Genomic DNA, 20,719 nt, shown 5'->3' on the forward strand with positions numbered 1-20,719 from the left:
GAGTAAGTGACATACGTATACTTACAAGCTTGCTTCCTTGGCAATTCTATGGCCAGATATATCTCCACATGTTAAAGCAATTGGTATAACCTCATCTCTAGGTTCATCGTGCATACATATAGGGATGCTGCAAACAGATAAAATATGTTCTAGAGTTCTTCTCAACGTAAAATTGAGATGCTTATCGTCGGCGAACGACGGCGGCATATATGCAGAGTATTTGGGCAGGAAGGGTGGGAGAGCTCCTTCAGAGAGTGAGCTGCTGACTTCATCAGCTGAAGAAGCCAGCTCGAGAGTATAAGCGAGTGTAATTTTGACCCGTTTATGCAACTGTTCTTTGTCTGATTCTTTGTCTGAATTTTTGTCCGAACTTTTGTCCGAACTTTTGTCCGAACTTTTGTCTGGACTTTTGTCTGAACTTTTGTCTAAACTTTTGTCTGATTTTTTGTCTGATTTTTTGTTTGATAGAGCTTTTTTCGCTTGCTCGTCTATTTTTATTTCGTAGTTGACACTTTGTCCAATGCGGCCAACTACTTGAGAGCGGTTGTCTATATATGATGATATAAACAAAATGACGTCTTTTTTACCGCCTCGTCCTGTTTCGCAGTCTTTGTGCTTGATGAAAATGGTTTTTTTGTCGGGTGTTGTACCATGGATATAATGGCCCTCTGTATTGTTTTGATCATGCTTATGATCATTCCAAGTGTTCCATGGGGTTGCTTCAGTCGCAAAATCAAGGTGTCGGAGAAGTACGTTGGCGCTAATTTTTAATAAAGGAAACTCTTTAGGAAAATCATTCTCAATTCCTTCAACAGAGCTGAACGTGTATGTTTGATACACAGTCTTGCCAGAAATGAAATATTGGACTTCGGAATCCAACCAGTCATTGTGTGCGATAAAACAAGGCCAGCGATCTTGGTAGAATTGAATCTTTGGTATATCTTCCCTAATGCCCCATTTAAGTGCATCATCATCATTCTGATTCTCCTTGCTAAGTTGTTCTGGTAATAGAAGCTTCAGTCCTCTGTGAGAGTCTTCACAAGACTTTTGAAGCTCCTTCATGCGATTTGTTACATAAAAGGGTTTGGGGGCTTCAGGAAGGTCAACACAGATAAACCCCGACGGTTCGTTTCCGAAATATCGTGTAATCTGAATCAGATGTCCATGAGCATTTGCCGTCGCTGTGAGACCGTTTTCGCCAAAAGAGGCATACGTTTTTCGATTGCGAGCTATTATGGGAGCATCAAATGGAATGGCTAATTCCGGTTTTAACTCTTAGAGAAAACCCGTTAGTGGTAATGCGGCAGGTGAGTAAGTGACGTGACATACCAATTGCATCCATAACGGCGGCCGTCTCCGTAAGCAAAAACCCGCAAAAGTCGAATCACTCGTAGTAGAGAGAATATTAGTATCAATAATACTGGTATACACCTCAATTTCCTGCTCTTTGTTCCTCAGAATTTGTACAGAATTTGAATAGCAAGACGAAAACGATGTAGATGTGGCGGAAGGAGGAGACTTCAATGGATATATACTAATGAGCTGTTTGTGCATGGATCTGTACATACCCAAGCCTGGCCACAATGAATTAAATTAAAAAATGCCAATATATGCTTACTTGGAAGTCAATATTAGTAAGAGCACCACATATGCGCGTGTCTCAGTTGATACCACTGGAGATGGATAAGACCAGCCTTCAAATCGTTGCTCTTCAAGGAATCGAAGAGGCTGACAGCTGGACAACCATTTCGCAATAGCCCTGGTTGCAAAGGGGAGTCCCAGCTGCGGCTTTTCCAAAAATGTATTTCCTATAAGCCACTGTAATCTGCACAATACGCTGCATGACCTGAGCTGGACACCCTCCGTTGTAATCCCTGCTTTTCCAGGAAAGTCATGTCCAGATAAGCTGAGTAGTTTGACACAACTGTTACAACGTATAAAATAACAAGTTGTTCATTTTAAATGGAGTTGTGAGCAGCCGTGCCTTTACTGAGATTACTCATGCTAGAATCGTTAAAAATATATAATGGCTATACGTCGTCAATCATTGGGTAGCTCGTATAGCAAGCTGCATGTGTCCCCAGGCGAATTTCTCCTTTCTTTTCTTTGCTATTCTTCGTCTCCCAAGGATGTCCCACAAAATTTCAGGTCAAGAGATGCAGGCGTTATGTCTTTGCTCATGCTCAATCCGTACTCCGTACATACCTGTAAGACCTCCCCGGCAGGCCGACGTATCTCAATACCACGGAATAAATATTCGTATATCCACCGCTGCACTATCCCAGCGCAGGTTAAATGAGAACAGGCCGCAGAATCTTCTCATCCAGGTTAGACTTGCCGCGCTGGGGTAGCTTCCTTGGGTTGCGTTGCTTGTTGGGAACAAGGGTAAAAAGAAAGACGAGGCTGAGACATCTCGCTCTCAGCTGCGGCGACTCCGGCGTGGCAATTATTTAGAGGCAGCAACAGCAGGTGTGGATGGCAAGGAATTTTTCGAGGTCTGCTCCGCTTCTTTTTCTGACGCACACTAAGTCCATAAACGCGGGAGGTCAAAAGAGATGAGCAGGATGTTGTGGAATGGCTATATCTAATACCTCGGAAGGGGGAATTTGTACTTATTCATTCGATACTGTTTAATGCTAAGGATAGAATACATGGAGAGTTGTAAAAAGGCTGAATTGTATTAGTATCTGGACAACAATCAAGCCCACATCTCTCTTTTCAGATCTTGATTTTATTCTTCGCATATCTCCTTACTTCCCGACACTGGAACCCTTGCTACAAAGATACCGAGTCATATCTTAGGTTCTTAAGATCTCAGTTTCAACCATTTCTAGGTTAACGATGGCGCCAGTGCTCCATTATTACTGACAAAGAGGGCTGAACTGCAGACCCCCATCTTTCTTTTCTTTTTTCCGGTGAACTTCATGCAAGTGACGGGGTTGATTCCCAGCCTGGGCATTAGGTTTAGCAGAATGAGAAGCAACCAACATGCAGTAGCATCGTACGGATGCCTTGTCACCGAACTCATTTATACTTGCGTATTATTGGGCAAGGAAATAAACGGATATGGTCACCAGACCCAGATTAGGCTGCATTATGTCCCCTCCGGCGGAGACTTCGTTTGGGGTGTCGCCGATATTACCTTTGGGATAAATTTTGATCCTTTATTTTTCATCTTCGTAAAAAGATAAGTATGATAACTGACAATCTCCAGCAATAACATAACTTGTTCGTAGTATCCTAATATGAGATCTCATCGCACTAGACGTTTCGTTTCCACGGGAGAGCCCACAGCGGTAACGTTGATCTCATGGAGTAGTGGTAGCAATAGCAAAAGACGAAGCCAGGTCAAAGAACCAAGCCAATCATAGACCACGAGTACCATTCAAGAACTGAGCAAGGATACCATGTCCTGCATTAAAGCAGTACTCCAATAACAAAGAATTGGCCCCCACGCATGTCTCAGCCGTGCGCCGCTTCTGGATATATGATATATCCCACAAAGTGTGCCACGGCTTTTGCCAAAAAGAAAAGAGGGAAAACAATATCAGCCGCAGCTCAATACGAGTGAGAGGCTTGAAATTGCTGCCACACTGCATTGCCAAGCGAATCTTTTCGCGATGGTTGGCAGTGTTTCGGCGAATTGATAAGCAAATCTCGGGCAAAATGTATGACCTGAGCCAGCTCAACATGCATCTGCGCATCCGGTGGACGCCTTAAACGCTAGTCAGCTACTATGGCGAGAAAAAAAGGCGTCCAGGGAGCAGGGAGATTATTGAGCCTCCTCACGGCCTGGTGGTCATTCTGCGACGCTGGTCAAGCTCCTGGTATGAGGTGCACTTAGGAGCGCGGGGAGACGCGATACCTCTATTCAGTCTATCCTCTTTTGCCCTAAGGGATGGCTACATCTTTTCATGGCACCATCTATCATAGCTGGATTAAACTAAAGATGGTGTCTAAACACAGAGCCTCTATATGTAGTTTGAGCTGTACATTATCTCGAGGAATAATGTCCATCGACATCTACCAATGCCTCTCAGCATCTACCACTGAGAAAAAACCTGTAAAACGTTCATCAATCGTACATGTCAATCACAGATCTTGACTTTCGCTGGCTTCTCGAATAATACCCTTCATTTGGCTCCGTCCATGGCTTGTCATTCGGAAACACACCTCATCTGAGCCTATTGACCCAGGGTAGCAGCGGCAAATAGTACTCGGTAAAGTCCCTTTCCGCGTCATCAAGGAATTGACACTCATCGCTAATGAGCCCAAGTTTCGACCATGCAAGATGCCTCTCATTAATGTAGTTCCATTCTTCGAACTCGGTAGGCCCGACATATTTACCCTGCCCATCGTAATAAAGGCACATCCAGTAGAAAACCCAGGAAACTGATGCAAGGTCATGCATAAAGGAGTGCTCAACGCCGTGAAGGGCCCCGATGGCCATGAACGCTCGCGTCTCAGTCTTCCTCTTCGCTCTCGAGGTACCAGTCCGCGTCTCTTCAATAGCGAGGTCGAGATCAATGAGAAAGCCACGCTGTAAGGGGGCTTCCTCCTCCTCATTAATCATGAGATTATCGATGGAAACATCTCGATGCAGCAGACCGACCTTGAGACGTAGAGACTCGTGACCAATGATGCAAGCTTTTAGACCAACAAGCAATGCACGCGGTGAACTGGCCTCGTAAATCCGCTTCCCGTAGCTTTGGAATATTAGTCTCCGATAGATGCGATTCCCCATTTCCTCGTTGCAAGACGTCAGCCTCGCCACCTATAACGATGACGATATGAAAATGAGACCAGAAAGTAGAAACAAGAATAGCTTTGTGAACTTGGTCGGGTAAGTCCATCTCGTCTCTGAAGTCGTAGGGTTAATGCTTGAGACGGTAAAGCGAGTCCTACTCCCGAGTATTGAAAGCAAATATTGAATCCAGCAATACCACATCCAGCTTCATCATCATCGTAGGTAATCATCACTCACAACACAAGCACACAAAACATTCATAAAAGAGCATTGTATCTCAATAATTCCCTTAATAATCGTACAAAATACACGATATGTATACACGTATATCATCCCAAATACCACCCTTCCCGCGCCAATATATATATAATATGCCAAGTTGTATAACATCCCTCATCATCCCATCATCATTCCCCTTTTGAAACCCTCACACCATAAGCCCTTCATTTCATCAGAAACCATTACGCCCTCCTCCCCAACTTCCACCCATCAATCCGATCCTGAATCTGGTCCCACGTCATCGTATGGCTCGTCACCCCATACGCCTGCGCCTCCTGCACCACCACCGTCGGCGCACCACTGCCTCCCCCAGCATTCTTCACCGCGCCCCCCATCACCATGCTCGCCACCCTCTGCAAGTCTCGCACGCTCAGCGCCTCAATCCGTCGGCACATCTCCCGCACGGGAATCTTGCGCTTGTGCACCTGCACGGACCGTCCGAGATCCTCCAGCTCCACCATACGGCTCTCGAGATTCATCAGGAGTGATGACCGCAGCTGGTTCTTGGCTCGTGTCACTTCTCCCTCCTGCAGCTTCGAGATGCCCCGTTCGAGAGTCAGCGCTCGGAGTTCCTGGCACATAACATCCAGCATGGCAGAGGTGTGACCCGGCAAGCAAGACGCTGAGATGCCAAACAGACCAGAGTCTGTGTAAGAGTGGTTAAAGGCAACGCATGACTCAACCCAGCCGTGCTGGTTGAGCACGTTGGTGTACAAGCGAGAGTACATGCCCTTGCCCGGTCCACCAGCAGAGAAAGATCCTCCTCCACCGAGAAGAGTCTGTAATGTTGCCAGCGCGTAAATGTCGTCTGAAGCAACGGGTAGTCCCTCAAACGCAAGGTGAATGTGTGTAAAGTTGGTGCCAGTAAGAGACGGCGGTTGAGGAGGAAGAGAAAGGAAGCCGCCAGTATATCGAGAAGGCTGAGTGATGTCGAGTTCAGAAGGAGATGAGAGGACAGTGGCGTTGCGGGGGGTAGATGTGGAGATGTTCTTGAAGAGGGGGATTTTGGACATTAATCGTGAAGAGGAGGAGCTTGAAGAAGAAGATGATGATGATGCTGAAGAGGAAGCAGATGCGTCGCTGGCAAGAGAGCTCACGCTGGTCTCTGAGCCCGTCCGGGGAAGCGTCGTCTTCATATCCCCAAAGAACTCCTCAGCCAGCTTAACCGCCGTCCCATGTTCCACACCCGCAAAAGCCAGAACCATCCTCTCCGGCCGATAAAACAGATCCCTATACATCTTCACCGTGCTCCTATCGATGCTCCCCAATCGCTCCTCAGGACACAACAATGGGTTCCCCAGCGTATTGTCCTTGAACGCCGCCGTGTGCACCAGCTCCGGCAATATCAACTCAGGCTTGCTCCAAATCTCCGCAATCTCGTATCTTGCCGTCTCAATCTGCTCAGCAACCTCCTCATCAGTAATCTGCGGATCGCGAATCGTCTCCGCCAGCAGCGCCACCGTCTCCGGCACCGCGCTGTTGAACGTGGCCGCCTGGTACATCATGCTCTCCCGCGAAGATGCGCACTGGATGTTGCCCCCGAGCGTCTCGACCCGCGCGAGCATTTCGTCGGCAGAGTGTCTCGAGGTGGACTTGAACGCCAGTCGGTCCATGATGTGGGAAACGCCTCGCAGCGAATCGTTCTCGAACCGAGACCCTGCCTCGACGTAGATTCCCACGCCGGAAAAGGAACCGGGGAGGGCTTCGGAAGCGACTCGCAAACCATTCGGCAGTGTCGTAATCTCGTCCAATTCAGTAGGTTCCTGCACATTGAATCCCCAGAATTAGTCTCCAAGACGTAAAGACAAGAGACAAGCCTCGTATAACCAACCTTTGGGATCCCCTCCACCTTAACCGTCGCCATACTCCGCCTCGGCATCTGCGCCTTGATCGCACCAAACTTGCTCTGCGAACTCAGCAGCCTCGAGCCCTGGGCCCTCACCCGAGGCTGCACCCGAGAAGCAAACTGTCGCAACATTGTCAAAAAAGAGCCCTCTTCGTTTCTCTACCTAAACAGAAAGAGACGATAAAGATCCTTTGGAAAGAGAGAGAGAAGCGGATTCACGACTCGAGAGAAAACAAAAAGAGGCGAGCAGCTTGGCAGTTTCCGGCCATAATCGAAGGCGGCAACTGGAAAATTGTGGTGCCGTCACTTTTGATCTCGGCGATAGGTCGGATCATCCCGGTGCCGGAGCTCCGACCGGACGGGACTGGGCAAGGCGGAGCATCTTCCAGTTTACATGTATTTGGATCAGAAGAAGCCAACATTATATTGACATGTACGGATTACCATGTACTATTTAGAAATGGACGATGCTATATATGTACTCGATAGTATCGCCGAGCCAACAACAGCCCAAAAATAGAAGAATGCAGGGCGATTTCAAGCCCCCCAAATAACCTCATCTCGGAGCTGTTGCCGCAATGTTCTCCAGCACCAGAGTTGCCCAGCCAATCACCGTCAAAACGCTGCCACATTGACATCATATCCCACTCAAACTCCGGCCGTCTAATCACAAGCTGCGAAAAGACCGAGAAATCCCAGAGGAACCCTTTTCTTGTATAGGAATCGACATCACTTTTCTCCCCCCCCTGTCTTACACCAAGAGTGCAGCAATTCCCCAAATCTTTTAGCCTATACCCTTGAATTGGCGCCGTAAAACCCAGCCGCTTCATGCCGACAAAAATGGATGTCAGGCGGCAACTCCGTACCATACCGGACCGTGCGGAAATGAAGATGTTGTAATAGCCTGTCTCTCTTCCAGTTTTCATCACCCCCAGGAGCAAAAATGAACCATGCAAAAGTAAAATGAAGTGATTCGGGGAGAGAAATAGAGAAATCAGAATTGTAGCTTTCTAACCATATCCCGCGCTAGTGCCCATGCTAAAGATGCTTTCCACCCGTCCCAGTTGCGGCCAGAATGAGCCATGCTTGATCATGACGCCATACGCCCAAAAGTCTGTTTTGCGGTTCGTTTCATGGAGAATCACGCCACACTCCAAACACGCAGGAAATCGACAAAAGAAAATAATAATAAAAAAGACAGTGAGATCAAGCTGTGAAGAAAACGAGAAATCCGCCGCCGCAAATCACGTCGAACAAGTTTGATGCAACAGGCGTCTGCGCCCATGCCCAGTAGGCAGAGGAGGCGACGAACAAGGAGCAAATCATGGCAGATAAAAAATGATACATTATGATTAGCAGCACCCAAATGCCGGCACAGTCGACCACCAGACACACCACCAAAATTGGAATGCTCTCAAGTTGCTCAACTTGGTGCTACCTGCTGGCAGAGTCGTCGCTGGATTCATGTGTAGTCATGTCGGCGTCTGCCGCAGAGTCGAGGCTCGGCATATCGGCTGTGTCGCTCGGTGGTTGTCGACCTGCCCTACCGTCAAATACCCATGGCCCTGCATTATTCCTAGGAGTGATGAGTCCCTCTGCCCCGCTGCCAGGTGGCGAGGGAGTGCCGTTTTCTCGCAAATGAGCGGTGCGGCCAGCTCCTCTTATGGGCAACGGCTCGGAGGTTGCGTGCGGTGCCGTCGGGCTCTCGGCTGGGCTAGCTGTTGAAGTAAAATTGACAGTCACGTCCATAGTGTCTGTTTCCTGAACCGTTGCTTCGTGTGGTTCTTCAGGGGGAGAAGGCAGAGGCAATTCGATTTCTGGGGCGGGCGCATCGATGGTGGTAGGGGCGACCGGCTCTTCGGGGCCGTCAAAATCATCGAGGTTTTGCCACTCCTCGGGGTCCTCGACGTCGGCTTCCAGGTCGGCTCCCGCACGGCAGTTGGGACAGATGAAGATGGGATATTGTGGAGAGGTGAGTAAAGCGCGGACGCACTTGAAGTGCCATGTGTGAGAACAAGGGGCAACGAAGAGTGATTGGCAAGGCTGTTGGAGAGGTTAGCTTGAGAGTCATAATCGAGTGTCAGAAGAGATGCTTACGCCAATAGAGTTGAGGCAAATGGAGCAGTCCTGAGAATTTGTGCTGGACGCGGAGCCTGCTGCTCCCGTAGTTGCCATGTTACGAAGCCTCTTGTGAGCGGCCATGCTAAGTAAAAAAGGTTAGCCGTAGTTCGAAACCGATGAGAATAGCATGGAAATTAAAGAAAAGAAGGGGGCCTTTTTTCGTTTTCACTCCCGTGTTTAAATCATTTATGATATAAGGATTCACTCACTTGAACGTGTTGGGCTTGTTCTGCCACCCGCGGTTCAGCTCCAGTCTCATCTTGACACAGCGGAAAATCATTTCCTCGCCTCCCTTAAAGTCGATGCCAAGCTGCACAATGTCGCCATCGTTAACGGCAAACGCCTTGCTCTCCTGCGACGGCGGGCTCAATCGAATGTGGTTGAGGAACGTGCCGGACGAGCTCTTGACGTCCTTGATGTACCACTTGCCGTTCTCGTACCAAAACTCGCAGTGACGACGGCTCACGACCTTGCTCTTAAAGCCCACGGGAGCCGCCGCGCCCTGCCCGTTGGACAGGGCATGGCTGTCGCGCTCAGAGTAGCGGCCAACGCGGATGATTTCAGTCCCGTTGGACAGCGTCCTGGAGACGGGCGGGAAGGACAGCGACGGCCGCGTGGATCGGGGGTCGTAGTATGCAGAGAATCGGATGGAGGGCTGGTTGTCGGACGAGCTCGACCCTTCGTTGGATCGGGCCATGGCTGGATGTTCTTCGATGGTTGAGGGCGACTCGGGGGCAGAAGACGAGGACGAGGCACTCGCTTGGGCAAACGGGGTATTTGAGGCCTGGCTCGTGGCCGAAGCCCTTGAGTTGGGCGTCCTGGAGTCGGGAGAGGTAGCCACCAGCGTCAGTCTGTTGGGGCTTGTGGCGGCGTTGGAAGTAGTTGTGGTCGTGGTCGTGGTTGAGGTGACGGGAGAGTAGCTGACGGACCGCGTGAGGCCGTTGCCCGACTGGCTGGTTGAGGGCGAGCTGCCGCCGCTGTTGTTGTTGCTGTTACTGTTGCTATTGGTGCCGTTTGCGTGATGGCTGTTGTCACGCGACAGAAGATGGTTGTGCGTGTAGTTGCGCAGGATGCTCAGGCCACGCAGGCGGCTGGTTCTGGAAGGCGAGGGCGAAACCGTCGAAGTCAGCCCAGGCGGCGTCGGTGATACTGGCTGCGAAAACATTTCCAAGTCCAATGTTCCGCCGCAGGTATTGTATGGGGTTTTAGGTTCAGGGCAATAATCTGCTCTCGGGGGTACCCTTCAGTGGAGGTGGGCGCTGTAATTGAGGGATTGAGACACACTGGCCCGGTGTAAGCAGGGGGGAGAGAGGGGGGGCCGTTGGAGCTCTAAACGGGCAATGGGGCCAAGCACCAAGAAAAAGAATTTGGAGGCGTGTAAGCCAGAGCCCGAGCAGAAAAAACGGAATTGCCTCCTCCTTTATTTCCTCTCCGCAGAGGGGAAATCAGTTGTCCAGGCAGGGTGGTCAAGGTGGTATTATAATGGCACGAGTCGCAAGGTGCCAAGGCGACTGCAGGTAGATTACCGGTATTATAGTGGAGTGGGAAAGCGTATGTAGAAGTGCAGCTCCGGAGAGACCCTGGCAAACGGCGACTTGTGCGATTTTAATCCTGTTCGATTCCAAGGGCCCGTGCTCGTGCTCTTTTGGAGAAGAGAACAAAGAACTGAAGTTGAAAAGCTGAGGTGGGTTGAAAACGGCTTATATCGCTGCTCTGCTCCTCTGCGGGATATTTTAATGCCTGATGTCTTTGCCTTGGCAGCGAATCGTTTGCATCACGCAACGGATTGGGTGATAGCCAAAAGTTGGAGAGTGCGCGTGAGCGTGGGAATAAGTGTGGCAGCGGTTCTTTTGCTTTGCACCTCCAACGGATGAATTGGATTGGCAGGCTGATGCGGGGGAAAGAGGAGAGAAGACACCGGTTGGTCGAGAGCTGCAGAAGCAGAAAAGAGAAAAAAAGAGAAGAAATAAAAAAAAAGGGAAGAGGAAGGACAAGTTCGTCAACCCAACAGGCGAAGATGGTGAGGATATACTCAACTCTCAGTCTGAGTGAGTCTGAGCGCCCGGGGGGTTGGCGGTATATGGATATTTACAGCTGCAAAGGTCGCAGAGCGGCGCAAGTACCAGATACCGGCCAAATACCAGACGCTGCGCACAAGACGTCGCAAACGTCAGTGTCGGTGCAGCCCGAGTCGTGGGCACCGGCGGGTACAGCGTACAGCCGGCAAGTTCCACCGCGGCACGAGCGCAGGGCTAAGGAAAAAAGGCCTGAGGTTGTGTGGTTTGAACCTGTGCCTGTTTTCCCTCTTTTTTTTTTCGCCTCCTCCGGCTGTCGAGAGGATTGATGCGGCTAGGGGGTGTGCGTAATGGCAATGTACAGGTAAGGTAATGGTGCGAGTAACGAGTAACGCCTCTGGCTGGCAATGTCTGAGATACCTGGCTGTGTGTGTGTGTTTATGGCCTGGTGCTGGTTTTGCCTGGTTCCGGCTTGGGGACCCGACTAGCATGTTTAGCGTGCACTCGCTACTGGCAGTAGTATGGACTCAATCTACTGCTAGCACTATTGGATCAAATTGAATGATTCTGTCGCTGCCGTAGACGTCAATATTGAGAGCAGATGGTACATAGACAGCATAGAGTAGCTACTAGGTAGTAGCCCGTAGTGTAGTGGACAGTAGCGCTGCCATTAGCGGGTTGGGCTGCAGGGGTGCTGTGATCAGCAGCCTGGCCAGGAAGAGGAATTGAACAGCCGTCAGCGGCTCGCTCCAGCCGTGACGTGTGCGTGATGTCGAGTTGGATCGAATGCAGGTACTCGACTTGATTTGATCGGTTTGCGCGCTGCCGGTTGCTCAGATGGGAAAATGGATACTTGACAATGAGGGGGGGAGAATTGAAGGCTGAACGGAGGACGTCACTAGACAAAGCATAAAAGACACATGGCATGAGATGGTATGAGATGGTACATACAAATGGGCCTCCAAAAGGCAAGGTACCCGGCATGCCAGTGGTCAAGCCATGCCAGCTGAATGTATTTGACCGATTCAGGTGTTTGCTTCTGGCCCAGCCCTGCAACAAACTTGCCGCCACCAGTCATCAGCTCCAGCACCAGCGCCGTGCCGCTGAATGGTTGAATGGGACAGCGTCGCTACGGCCAATACCCGCCAGCTACATGCACCCGCGCGGCCGCCTGCACCCTCGCCCCAGGTACCGCGGCGGTCCATCCAGTCCAGGCCTCGACCATTCTCGATCCCAGCCCAGCACAATCGCAGCACCCGGCCCGAGTATTGGGTCCAGCCCAGCCCGTCGACAAAGATACATTGATCCATAGAAAAAGAGGCCAATCAATGCGAAATCGATTCATCCACCGCCCATCTCCTTTTTGCCTCCGTGGCGTTTTCCCCCGGTGCGAATCTTGTCGTCCATGTCTTGAAACAAGAGGCATCAAATGGCCATGTTTCGTTTCATTGCTGCACATCCTCGTAAATACATGTGCCAAACTAAAACTAAACCACCATTTTGACAGCCTGAAATTGTCATGCGATTTGCTAGCTTCGCCGTGATTACCCGTCCCCCCCTACAGCACAACCAACACAACACCAGACCTCACCAATCACTTATCAGCTAATAGTCCTATCATTCATCAATCTCATTTGCCTGCCTTGCAGCTCAACCCAGCTACTACTGTACTGTATGTCTGCATGTACCTACTCGTATGGACTAGCTGTGACGCCGTAGTGACGATGAAAAAGACAGCCTTGGCCCATCACCAGACTCGTACGCGTGCTGGCCTACAGATGCGCATGTCTTATCCTCTTATCCTATCTAGCTGTTATATCACTCACCCATTGCCTGCCTGCCTCTCCTTGTAGTCATCTCGAGAGCATCTGAGCACCTTTTCTTGGCAACCCAAGAGGCCAGCGATATAACTAGCGGATGCAGGCTATCGCAGTCGTTGTGTGACCTGCATCACGAGCTCACATGCAATGCACATGTACAAAGCGTTTATACCTCATCAACATCCAATGCCGGGTGCTGAAAAAAATGCATGCATGCGTCCTACCTATGTCCACGATATACGGAGTAGTCCCTCCTACTCGTATACGACAGAAATAATAACAATAGAAACAATAGGCAGCATGCAACACACTCACACACACACACAAGGCCGCTCTCGTCAGCTCGCCCATCACGTTGTCTCTCCTCGTGGCTGGCTCACCCCAGCTTTTGCAACAACGGCTTCTTCATCTTGATACTCATCTAGTGTTTCTTTCTTTTTTCAAATACCGTCAGGCTACACACACACCCCTCCTGCTCCTTTTTTATGTCTCTCGTGTGTCTCTCATCCTTCTTGTGCGTCTCTCTCTCTCACTCTCTATCAACCCCACGCATGCGGCCACTCGAGTGGTACAAGGCTTTCGGCGAGACATTTGCTTTCTTGTCTCTTACGCTTGGCTCCTTGGACCCCGAAATCCTCATATTGCATTCCAGATGGGCCACCATCAATCCCACTCCGTCATCTGTGAAACCTGTTAGTGCCGCCGACTGCAGCGGGTAGGTAGCCCAGGCTAACTGGCACGCATCCATCCTCCGGGAGATCGTAGCCACGTTTTTTTATCTGACTTCTTCCTTTATCTCCCTTTTTTCAAATGTTCCTAGAGACGAACGCCCAACTCAATCTATGCTAGTATACGGAGTAGCTACGGCCCTAATAATGTCTCTGACCAGAAAGAAACGGGACAAGAGAAGTTTCTATATTTGGACACGCATCCAGGTTTGTTGAGTCCCAGCCGCAAACATGCCAGCCGTGTCTTGTCTTTTTGCGTGAAAAGCTATGGCTATCCGAGACAAAAGCTGCCACAAATAAAACTGCCGTATTGGATATTGATGGCTTGTGCGTTGTTCAGATGCAGATGCAGCGGAGCTATTGACTGATCCCAGGGTCTCTCTTCCATCCCTTGCTTGCTCTTTTTTTGCTTTCCATCTCTTTTCAGCTGCACCCGTACTGTACCTGGTCAGTCAGGACTCTCTCCCGTCTTAACCCTGCTGATATGTATGCAAAGTACAGAATTCCGCGTTCCCTTTGTCTGCTGACTGCATGCGTTGCCCGTACGGGACAGTACAGTACAGTATGCTCATGCACCCATCCATTGTACGAGTACAGAAGAACAACATCCACAATCTCACTGCCAACTGTATTGATCCCGTTCTCACGCGGGTTGGCGATTCATGCAACCAGTCAACAATGAAGCTAGCGAATGCACTCCGTGTCTGCTTGAAGCTTGAAATCCACCCCCGCCCGCAAACACGGATGCACTTTTGACTGACCTGGACTGAACTGGAGCTGTGCCGTGCTGCATGTAACAAGGATCAAGGCCTACAGGAAGACCTGTCGTCTGCATCGACACTCGCAACGTCCATCTCTCTGTCCAATCCTACTTCTGCTATTAATTTGATTGTTTACCCGAACTGCACTGCATACTCGAACAACGCAACTGTACTGTAGCAGCCTCGGCTAATTCTATCAAAAGACAACATCAAAGCCAATCACAGAAAAACAAACAAACCAAGCCAAACCCTGTCCCGACTTTTTCCAACCCCCAAAATGATGCATCAAAAATCCTCTCCCCTGTCCTTTCTCGACTCGTAACACATGCAACGTCTCCATTCACACAAACAAACCAAAATCAAATCTCTCCACTCATATGGTAGACTCTGTTCACTAGTAATTCATACCATCATCACCCCTCACTCTTTTTCAACGACATACACGAATATTCTCCTCTTTCTTTCTCCTCTCTCCGCTCCCCCAGACCCGCACGCAGCCCAACTCAAAAAAGCTACAAGACACTAAAATTGCTTGGTTGAGGCATCCAACCAACCACATCGCCACCACATCAATCCACCCAGCCCGTCCATCTCGGTCAATCACATGGCTGGTCTGCGTGCAAATGGATGCGACGCTACGACTAATTTTCCCAGTTCAAGTGTGGGGTTTCCCATGTAAGTTCCCATGTAATACGTGCATATTTGCATTTTGCATCGAACATCGAACATCGACATCTCCTCCAGACTGGGCAGAACAAAAAGGTACACGTACATGCAGACACGGCTCATACCATCCGTTCCAACATCATATTTCATCCCGTCATAGTATTGAAACACTCGTACGTCTTCCAAACAGCCCACAAAATCCTCAGCAATGTCAACAACAAACAAACAAACAAAAACCACCAGACATAGCATCTCATCCCTAGCAGCTGAAAGCTCCCCCCAAATCATCCAAAATATCCAAACAGTGATCTCAAAATATCGCCTCCTTCACGCCCCCTAGAAAACACGTGGCCCATCCCCCCCTCACATTCTCTCCGCTCTCCCAGATATCTGTTTCTCCTCATTCTTTTCTCCTATCAAAAAACACCCCAGCCCAAGCATCAACAGCCTAGCACCAACAATAGCGTCCCCCCAAAACCCGCCCGTAGCTCCGCATCACCAGACCGGGGTGTGATTCTTTCGCATCATCCGATACTCGTACATCGCTCCATGGCCCTGTTTTTTCTTTCCTCGTTTACCCTTTTCGTTCCGCATCGCAGATTCTTTGTCTAAATCACCCCCGCACCATCCTCGCACGATAACTTGCCTGGTGCCATAAAACCTGCATGCTAAATGTTACTTTCGTACCTTAGTAGCCATCTTGTTGCTTTCGTGCGGGGAGGGAACTTTGACACGAGTCAGTCGCCCAGATTGCCATTGAGACCATGATGAGACATAGAAACATGAGGCATCGCACCAGGAAAACAACGTGACAAATTTGAGCAGATCGGGCGATTCATCCTTGCACACACATCATTACCATCTGCTGTTTTTCATTTATTTTTCCCTTTCTCCATGCTCAACTCAGATGCCGCTCCGATAGCAGATCAAACAAATGCCATCCATCATATCATGCCACAATCCAGCCAAAAAGTGCCGATTGTTGCGGTAAGGCTGTGAGTGGCTTGCTTCCCCCTCGGACGCCATCTCCATCTCTCGACGGGGTCAAGCACTACCATCCAGTGAATCTCCACTACTAGCTGCGGAGGATTAGCATGGATCCAGCAGGTCAACGTCGCAGCGCCAGCAGGAAAACAGCAAATTGAAGTAAGCAGCAAGCAACCGTAGCAGTGCCAATGAATGCATAAGGCTTCCGTAAGCAGCCAGGCCTCATCCTCACCGTTCCCCCAACCCTCGCACGGAGGAATACCGTAGCGTAGCGTTCTCGGCGCATCTCACTCTTTGTCCCGAGGCTACAGGCTTCGCCAATCTCTTCATCTCGCCCGACGTGCCTAAATCGAGTAGATGGAGCTGCTCCATCTGAGTAGGTGGTACTGCTAAGGTGATATATCCCGGTACGTGTATGTATGCGTGTACGTACAAGTTAGGTATGTAGGTACTTGGTTGAGTTGAGACATAGGATTTTAACCAAGTACAATTCATTAGATCCTTTTCATCCTTTTTCCTCATCAATTACACATTTTCAGATTTTCCAGAGCTTTGACCTTCATATCCCATAGAAGGATTGACTACTAATATTACAAACACTCCGTAGGATTCCGTAGGGTTTCCTCCCGTCTTCAGTTTGTCTCCCAACTCAAGTAATGATACTCTGAGGTTCTCAGTCTTTCACCTGAAGCAAGGGGCTCGCCACCCTTAATTTTTCTGCGCACCGTACTTCTCAAAGTGGATGGCCTAGACGGCAATGAAGCTGTTGGCGTCCTCAAGAGAGAATTCTTCCAGTTACCCATGGAGGCCTGGGTCTTCAATTATGGGTTGCCGATCTCACTGGAAGTCTAAGCACACAGGCATTACCTTTGTACGCTATCATGTTGAGCTTTCCGTTTAAGCTCTGCCGAGAGAAGATGATGAAGTTCTCCATGAACTCACACTCAGGTCAATCTAATTTAGGACGAGGCTTCAAGCCGGAAGGGAATCACGTAGCACACACCGTTGTACAGGCTTCTTCGTGACCACTGTGACGTGATGGTGTAATCAAGGATGGCGTGGACTCGCAAATCGAGGACGAGGCGCCTCCGGATTAATGTGAGCTAGAAAATTGCGAGTCCGGGGATGCTCCCAGTTTCGTGGGGGTTTTCTTCTTGAAACGAAGGATGAAGTCGGTAGTAACATCCGGCTCCTTGAGGGAATATGTGTACACGTAGGCATTTAGTATATTCTTCAAGGCTGATGTTATGATATACTAATAAATAACAAATGAGTCCTCAAGTCCTCAACCATGAGCAATGAATGAGATGACATGTATATTCTCTATTGATATAAGAACAAAACGTGTAAAGGGTCTTTATATACCGTCTTACACTCGCAGAACTTTAGGAGAGAACCCCTTGTTTAGTAACAAAGCTCAGAAACTTGGCACAGGCCCTATTAATACAAGTCAGGATTACTTTAACTAGAACTTTTTCTCTCAATTCACAGGAGAAAGGACACTCGTAGGTATACTTAGAGACACATTCACTTTAGAAGGAATTGTTACTAGAATACACTATGGTACGCACTATATGCTAGGAAGAGATGGACTCTCTGCAGTTGAGAATCCGACAGTTGAGCAGATTGGCCATCACAAAGCAAGCAAGTGAAATATATATCTTCATTACTCCAAGTCATAATAATCACCCACCCCCAAAAAAACAAATCCACATAGTCTAAACATGCCATCTACCCACAACCCATCATTACTTCTTAAACACCGCGCCACCAATCCTCTCAATCTCCTTCCCCTCAGTCGTATCTCTCCCCGCCGCCTCCAACAACCTCTCATACGCCGCCGCAGCCTTCAACTTAACAGCCTCCTCCGCAGCCTTAACCCGCATCCCGCACTTCTCATACATGGTAATCGTCTCCCCAGGCTCTAAACCAGTACACTTGGGTATAAACACCGCCGCCAAGCGCGGATTACCCGCCTGCAACGTAAGGTTGAAAAAAGGCTACCAAAAAAGACATTTCCTCGTTAGCTAGGATCTTTATTTTCCTTCATATTATTCCCACACCTGGCGGCAGCAAAAGTCTTACACTCCCGCCATGTGGTTCGGATCGGTAGGATATGACAAGTGAGAAACTCAAAAAAAACACTTACCGTCCATCCGATCGGGCTCTTCTTAGCCTTTGCGATATCCTCAATCTCACCCCATTCGCGCTTTGCGACAAGTGCCCGAAGCCTATCGGACGGGAACGGGGCAAAACGCCCGCCGCCAGTCAGCCGCCATGTTCCTTTGGTGTATCACGTATAGTATAAAATCAGCAACCCGGATATCGCGAACTTACCTAATCCACCATACAACCTTCTCTGGCACCTTGAAGTCGCTCTGAATCTTCTTCGCCTTTCCGTGATAGCCGAGCCGGATGAGCTTGAATATCGTCTCGTTGACGCTCAGTCCGGAGAATGAGTCCGTCAGGTCGCGGTCTAGCGCCTCTTGTGCACGAAGGAGCTGCGTTGTTTCTTTGAGCACATAGACTTCTGCCGCGTTATCTTTTGATTCGGAGAGGAGCTTAGCTGCAAGAGCTAGCTTATCGGATGCAGTGCGGGCATCAGGCTGTCGGAGCGACTCGCGGATGAAAACATTGGCACCGTCGATTCGTCTATCATCCTGGTAGTACATGTCCTTGAGAAGAGTGTTATCACCTTCCGCCAAGGCCGCTGACTCTACCAGTGCTGTTGCCGTTGGCCGAACATTAATCACCCGGAAGAATGATGCCAAAGGTAGCTTCTTCTTGAGCTTTGTGAGAACAAAAAGGATGAGATCGGTATCACCACTTTCGATGGCCTTGTCCAGAGCCAGTTCATCTTCTTCCATATCCAGTAGAAGAGGCACCTGTCTTCCTCCACGTGGTTCATGATTCAACAGCTCTGTAGCCAAGCGGCCTCGTCCTTCGTGGTATGCAGCTCTTGCAATCTCTTCAAACGAGATACCGGGCTTACCAGAGAGCCTCTCTACGACCAATCGGCAGATGGTATCGTCGTCTTGAGCACCCACGCGGACCTTTGTAGATGCCCAGCTGACATAGATGCGATCAGTCGGTAGCTTCAAGTACCCAGCAATCTTGAGTGCCAGCAAATACTCGTGCCGCTGGATCAGTCGTTGAATAAGCCGCTCGGGGGTCAGCCTGTGATACTGCTGAAACGACAAAGGTATGCCAATCTCAAAGCTTCGTACAGCATTGAGAACCCGTAGCGTCTCACACATGTCGACAAACTCGTCGCTGTTGTAGATGTCGAGCACCGACTTGCCAAAAGACGCAGCCTTGAGCAGTCGCTTCTGCCACTGAGGGTCAAACTCTCGACCGGCGGCATTAACGCACGTGTCGACAGCTTCCGTCAGGTTGGGCCGAATAAGTTGGATGTAGTCGTCTGCTTTGGGGGATTGCAGCTCAAGCTGTCTCACAGCATCGAGCAAAATAGATGCGGGGGATGATTCTGAGGCAGCACCAAATGCCTGAAGCGTGTCATCAGGCACCCTCTCGAGGAACTCGCAAAAATCATTCGTTATTAGTCTGGCGCCGTCGTGTTCTATTCGTTTGTTAGCTTAGAGCATCTGATATCGTGCATCCGCACCCTACCAGACATGACGTGCACTCGGGTGCTATCGTAGATGTAAGAGGAAGACTCATCCCCCGGTCCAATAACATGAACCTCATCTTCCCAAGCAATAATAGCATCGCTGCCACACCACTCCACATACTTGGGAGGTGTGTTTGAATTCGAGTTGTGCTCAAACAGCCTCTCCTGGAAATCGCTCGAAATGACATGTGCCTTGCCATTCTTGCCATACAAGTTGACAAAGCGACCATCCGGCGAGACACTGATGTGTGAAAACGGCCCAACATCCAGAAACCGGTCTTCGCAGTCCGTAGCATCAACCACGTAAACAGTCGACCCAATACTAAGCAAAACTTCCACGGAGCGAGATAGCGTGTGGTTCGGGGCGACGATAGCCCATGAATGAATCTCTCCCGCCGGCACAGGAGCAAGCAGCTTTGGTCGAGGCTCCAAATATGACGAAACCGTCACCAGTGTATTGTTCCCCAGCAGGGCCACCATACCGTTATCGTAGAACCTAGATGTCACCGTTTCAGCGCTCCCCTCGCCTCACTCGACCTCACAAGTTGTAGCATTTACCGGCACGACTCAACTCCATAGTTATCCGCCCCGTTCCCCAGCGAGAAGTGGCTAAAGTCCCCCTGCATATCATAGCATCTCACATTGCCATCCGCCGCCACAACCAGCAACGACTCATCCTCGGACCATCCCAGGCCCTTGATGGCGCCGCTGTCCCAGGATATCGTCCGCAGCTTCTTGCCCGCCAGGCTGTAAATGTCAATCCCCGGCTTCGCCGTCTGTCCCGACTTGTGAGCCTGCAGCTTCGAGTCGTCCCGCCACAGCGCCAGAGCACCGGCATAAGGCGCGCCCGTCACGACGAAGGCATCGAGATCCAGATCCTGGCCAAAGACGGCGGTATACTGCTCCGTCTTGCGGAACCACTTGTCGCCCACGCGCTCCCAGTCGGCTCTTGCGTGAAGCGTGTCCATGCTGGCTGCTGTCTATCTCATCTCACTCTCATGACGACTGACGGAATGACAATATTACAGTGATCTCATGTAGCGGTATGAGATGGATCAAGTTAGTGAGTGACAAGCTGTGGATGTGAGGTTCGACGACCCAGAGCTAGCCATAGCTTC

The 20,719-nt window shown here is 49.8% G+C and overlaps 5 protein-coding genes across 5 annotated transcripts; all 5 read right to left on the reverse strand.

Annotated features, from left to right (window-relative positions):
• Window positions 1-3,797: 3,797 nt before the first annotated feature.
• V8C40DRAFT_255178 (uncharacterized protein) lies at window positions 3,798-5,067 on the reverse strand. Its single transcript, XM_083217991.1, has one exon. It carries the CDS (start codon window positions 4,742-4,744, stop codon window positions 4,175-4,177), a length of 570 nt encoding a protein of 189 aa, XP_083068885.1. The 5' UTR covers window positions 4,745-5,067; the 3' UTR covers window positions 3,798-4,174.
• Window positions 4,977-7,173, reverse strand: V8C40DRAFT_107749 (mitochondrial-processing protease subunit alpha). The gene is made up of 2 exons (XM_083210744.1): window positions 6,858-7,173; window positions 4,977-6,789 (listed from the first exon to the last, which is right to left on the reverse strand). The coding sequence occupies exons 1-2, from the start codon at window positions 7,002-7,004 to the stop codon at window positions 5,209-5,211; spliced, it is 1,728 nt and encodes a 575-aa protein (XP_083068886.1). The 5' UTR covers window positions 7,005-7,173; the 3' UTR covers window positions 4,977-5,208.
• An 879-nt stretch (window positions 7,174-8,052) lies between these two features.
• V8C40DRAFT_107747 (uncharacterized protein) lies at window positions 8,053-10,660 on the reverse strand. Its single transcript, XM_083210743.1, has 3 exons — window positions 9,203-10,660; window positions 8,970-9,075; window positions 8,053-8,915 (listed from the first exon to the last, which is right to left on the reverse strand). Exons 1-3 carry the CDS (start codon window positions 10,156-10,158, stop codon window positions 8,307-8,309), a joined length of 1,671 nt encoding a protein of 556 aa, XP_083068887.1. The 5' UTR covers window positions 10,159-10,660; the 3' UTR covers window positions 8,053-8,306.
• A 4,074-nt stretch (window positions 10,661-14,734) lies between these two features.
• V8C40DRAFT_255187 (uncharacterized protein) lies at window positions 14,735-15,344 on the reverse strand. Its single transcript, XM_083217992.1, has one exon. It carries the CDS (start codon window positions 15,269-15,271, stop codon window positions 14,918-14,920), a length of 354 nt encoding a protein of 117 aa, XP_083068888.1. The 5' UTR covers window positions 15,272-15,344; the 3' UTR covers window positions 14,735-14,917.
• A 2,152-nt stretch (window positions 15,345-17,496) lies between these two features.
• Window positions 17,497-20,095, reverse strand: V8C40DRAFT_255194 (tethering complex subunit VPS16). Its single transcript, XM_083217993.1, has 4 exons — window positions 19,601-20,095; window positions 18,308-19,550; window positions 18,120-18,201; window positions 17,497-17,970 (listed from the first exon to the last, which is right to left on the reverse strand). The coding sequence occupies exons 1-4, from the start codon at window positions 20,079-20,081 to the stop codon at window positions 17,719-17,721; spliced, it is 2,058 nt and encodes a 685-aa protein (XP_083068889.1). The 5' UTR covers window positions 20,082-20,095; the 3' UTR covers window positions 17,497-17,718.
• Window positions 20,096-20,719: the final 624 nt, after the last annotated feature.

The sequence above is a fragment of the Trichoderma camerunense genome, assembly GCF_050948025.1.
Source record: "Trichoderma camerunense strain CBS 138272 chromosome Unknown V8C40scaffold_20, whole genome shotgun sequence".
NCBI classification, from domain to species: domain Eukaryota; kingdom Fungi; phylum Ascomycota; class Sordariomycetes; order Hypocreales; family Hypocreaceae; genus Trichoderma; species Trichoderma camerunense.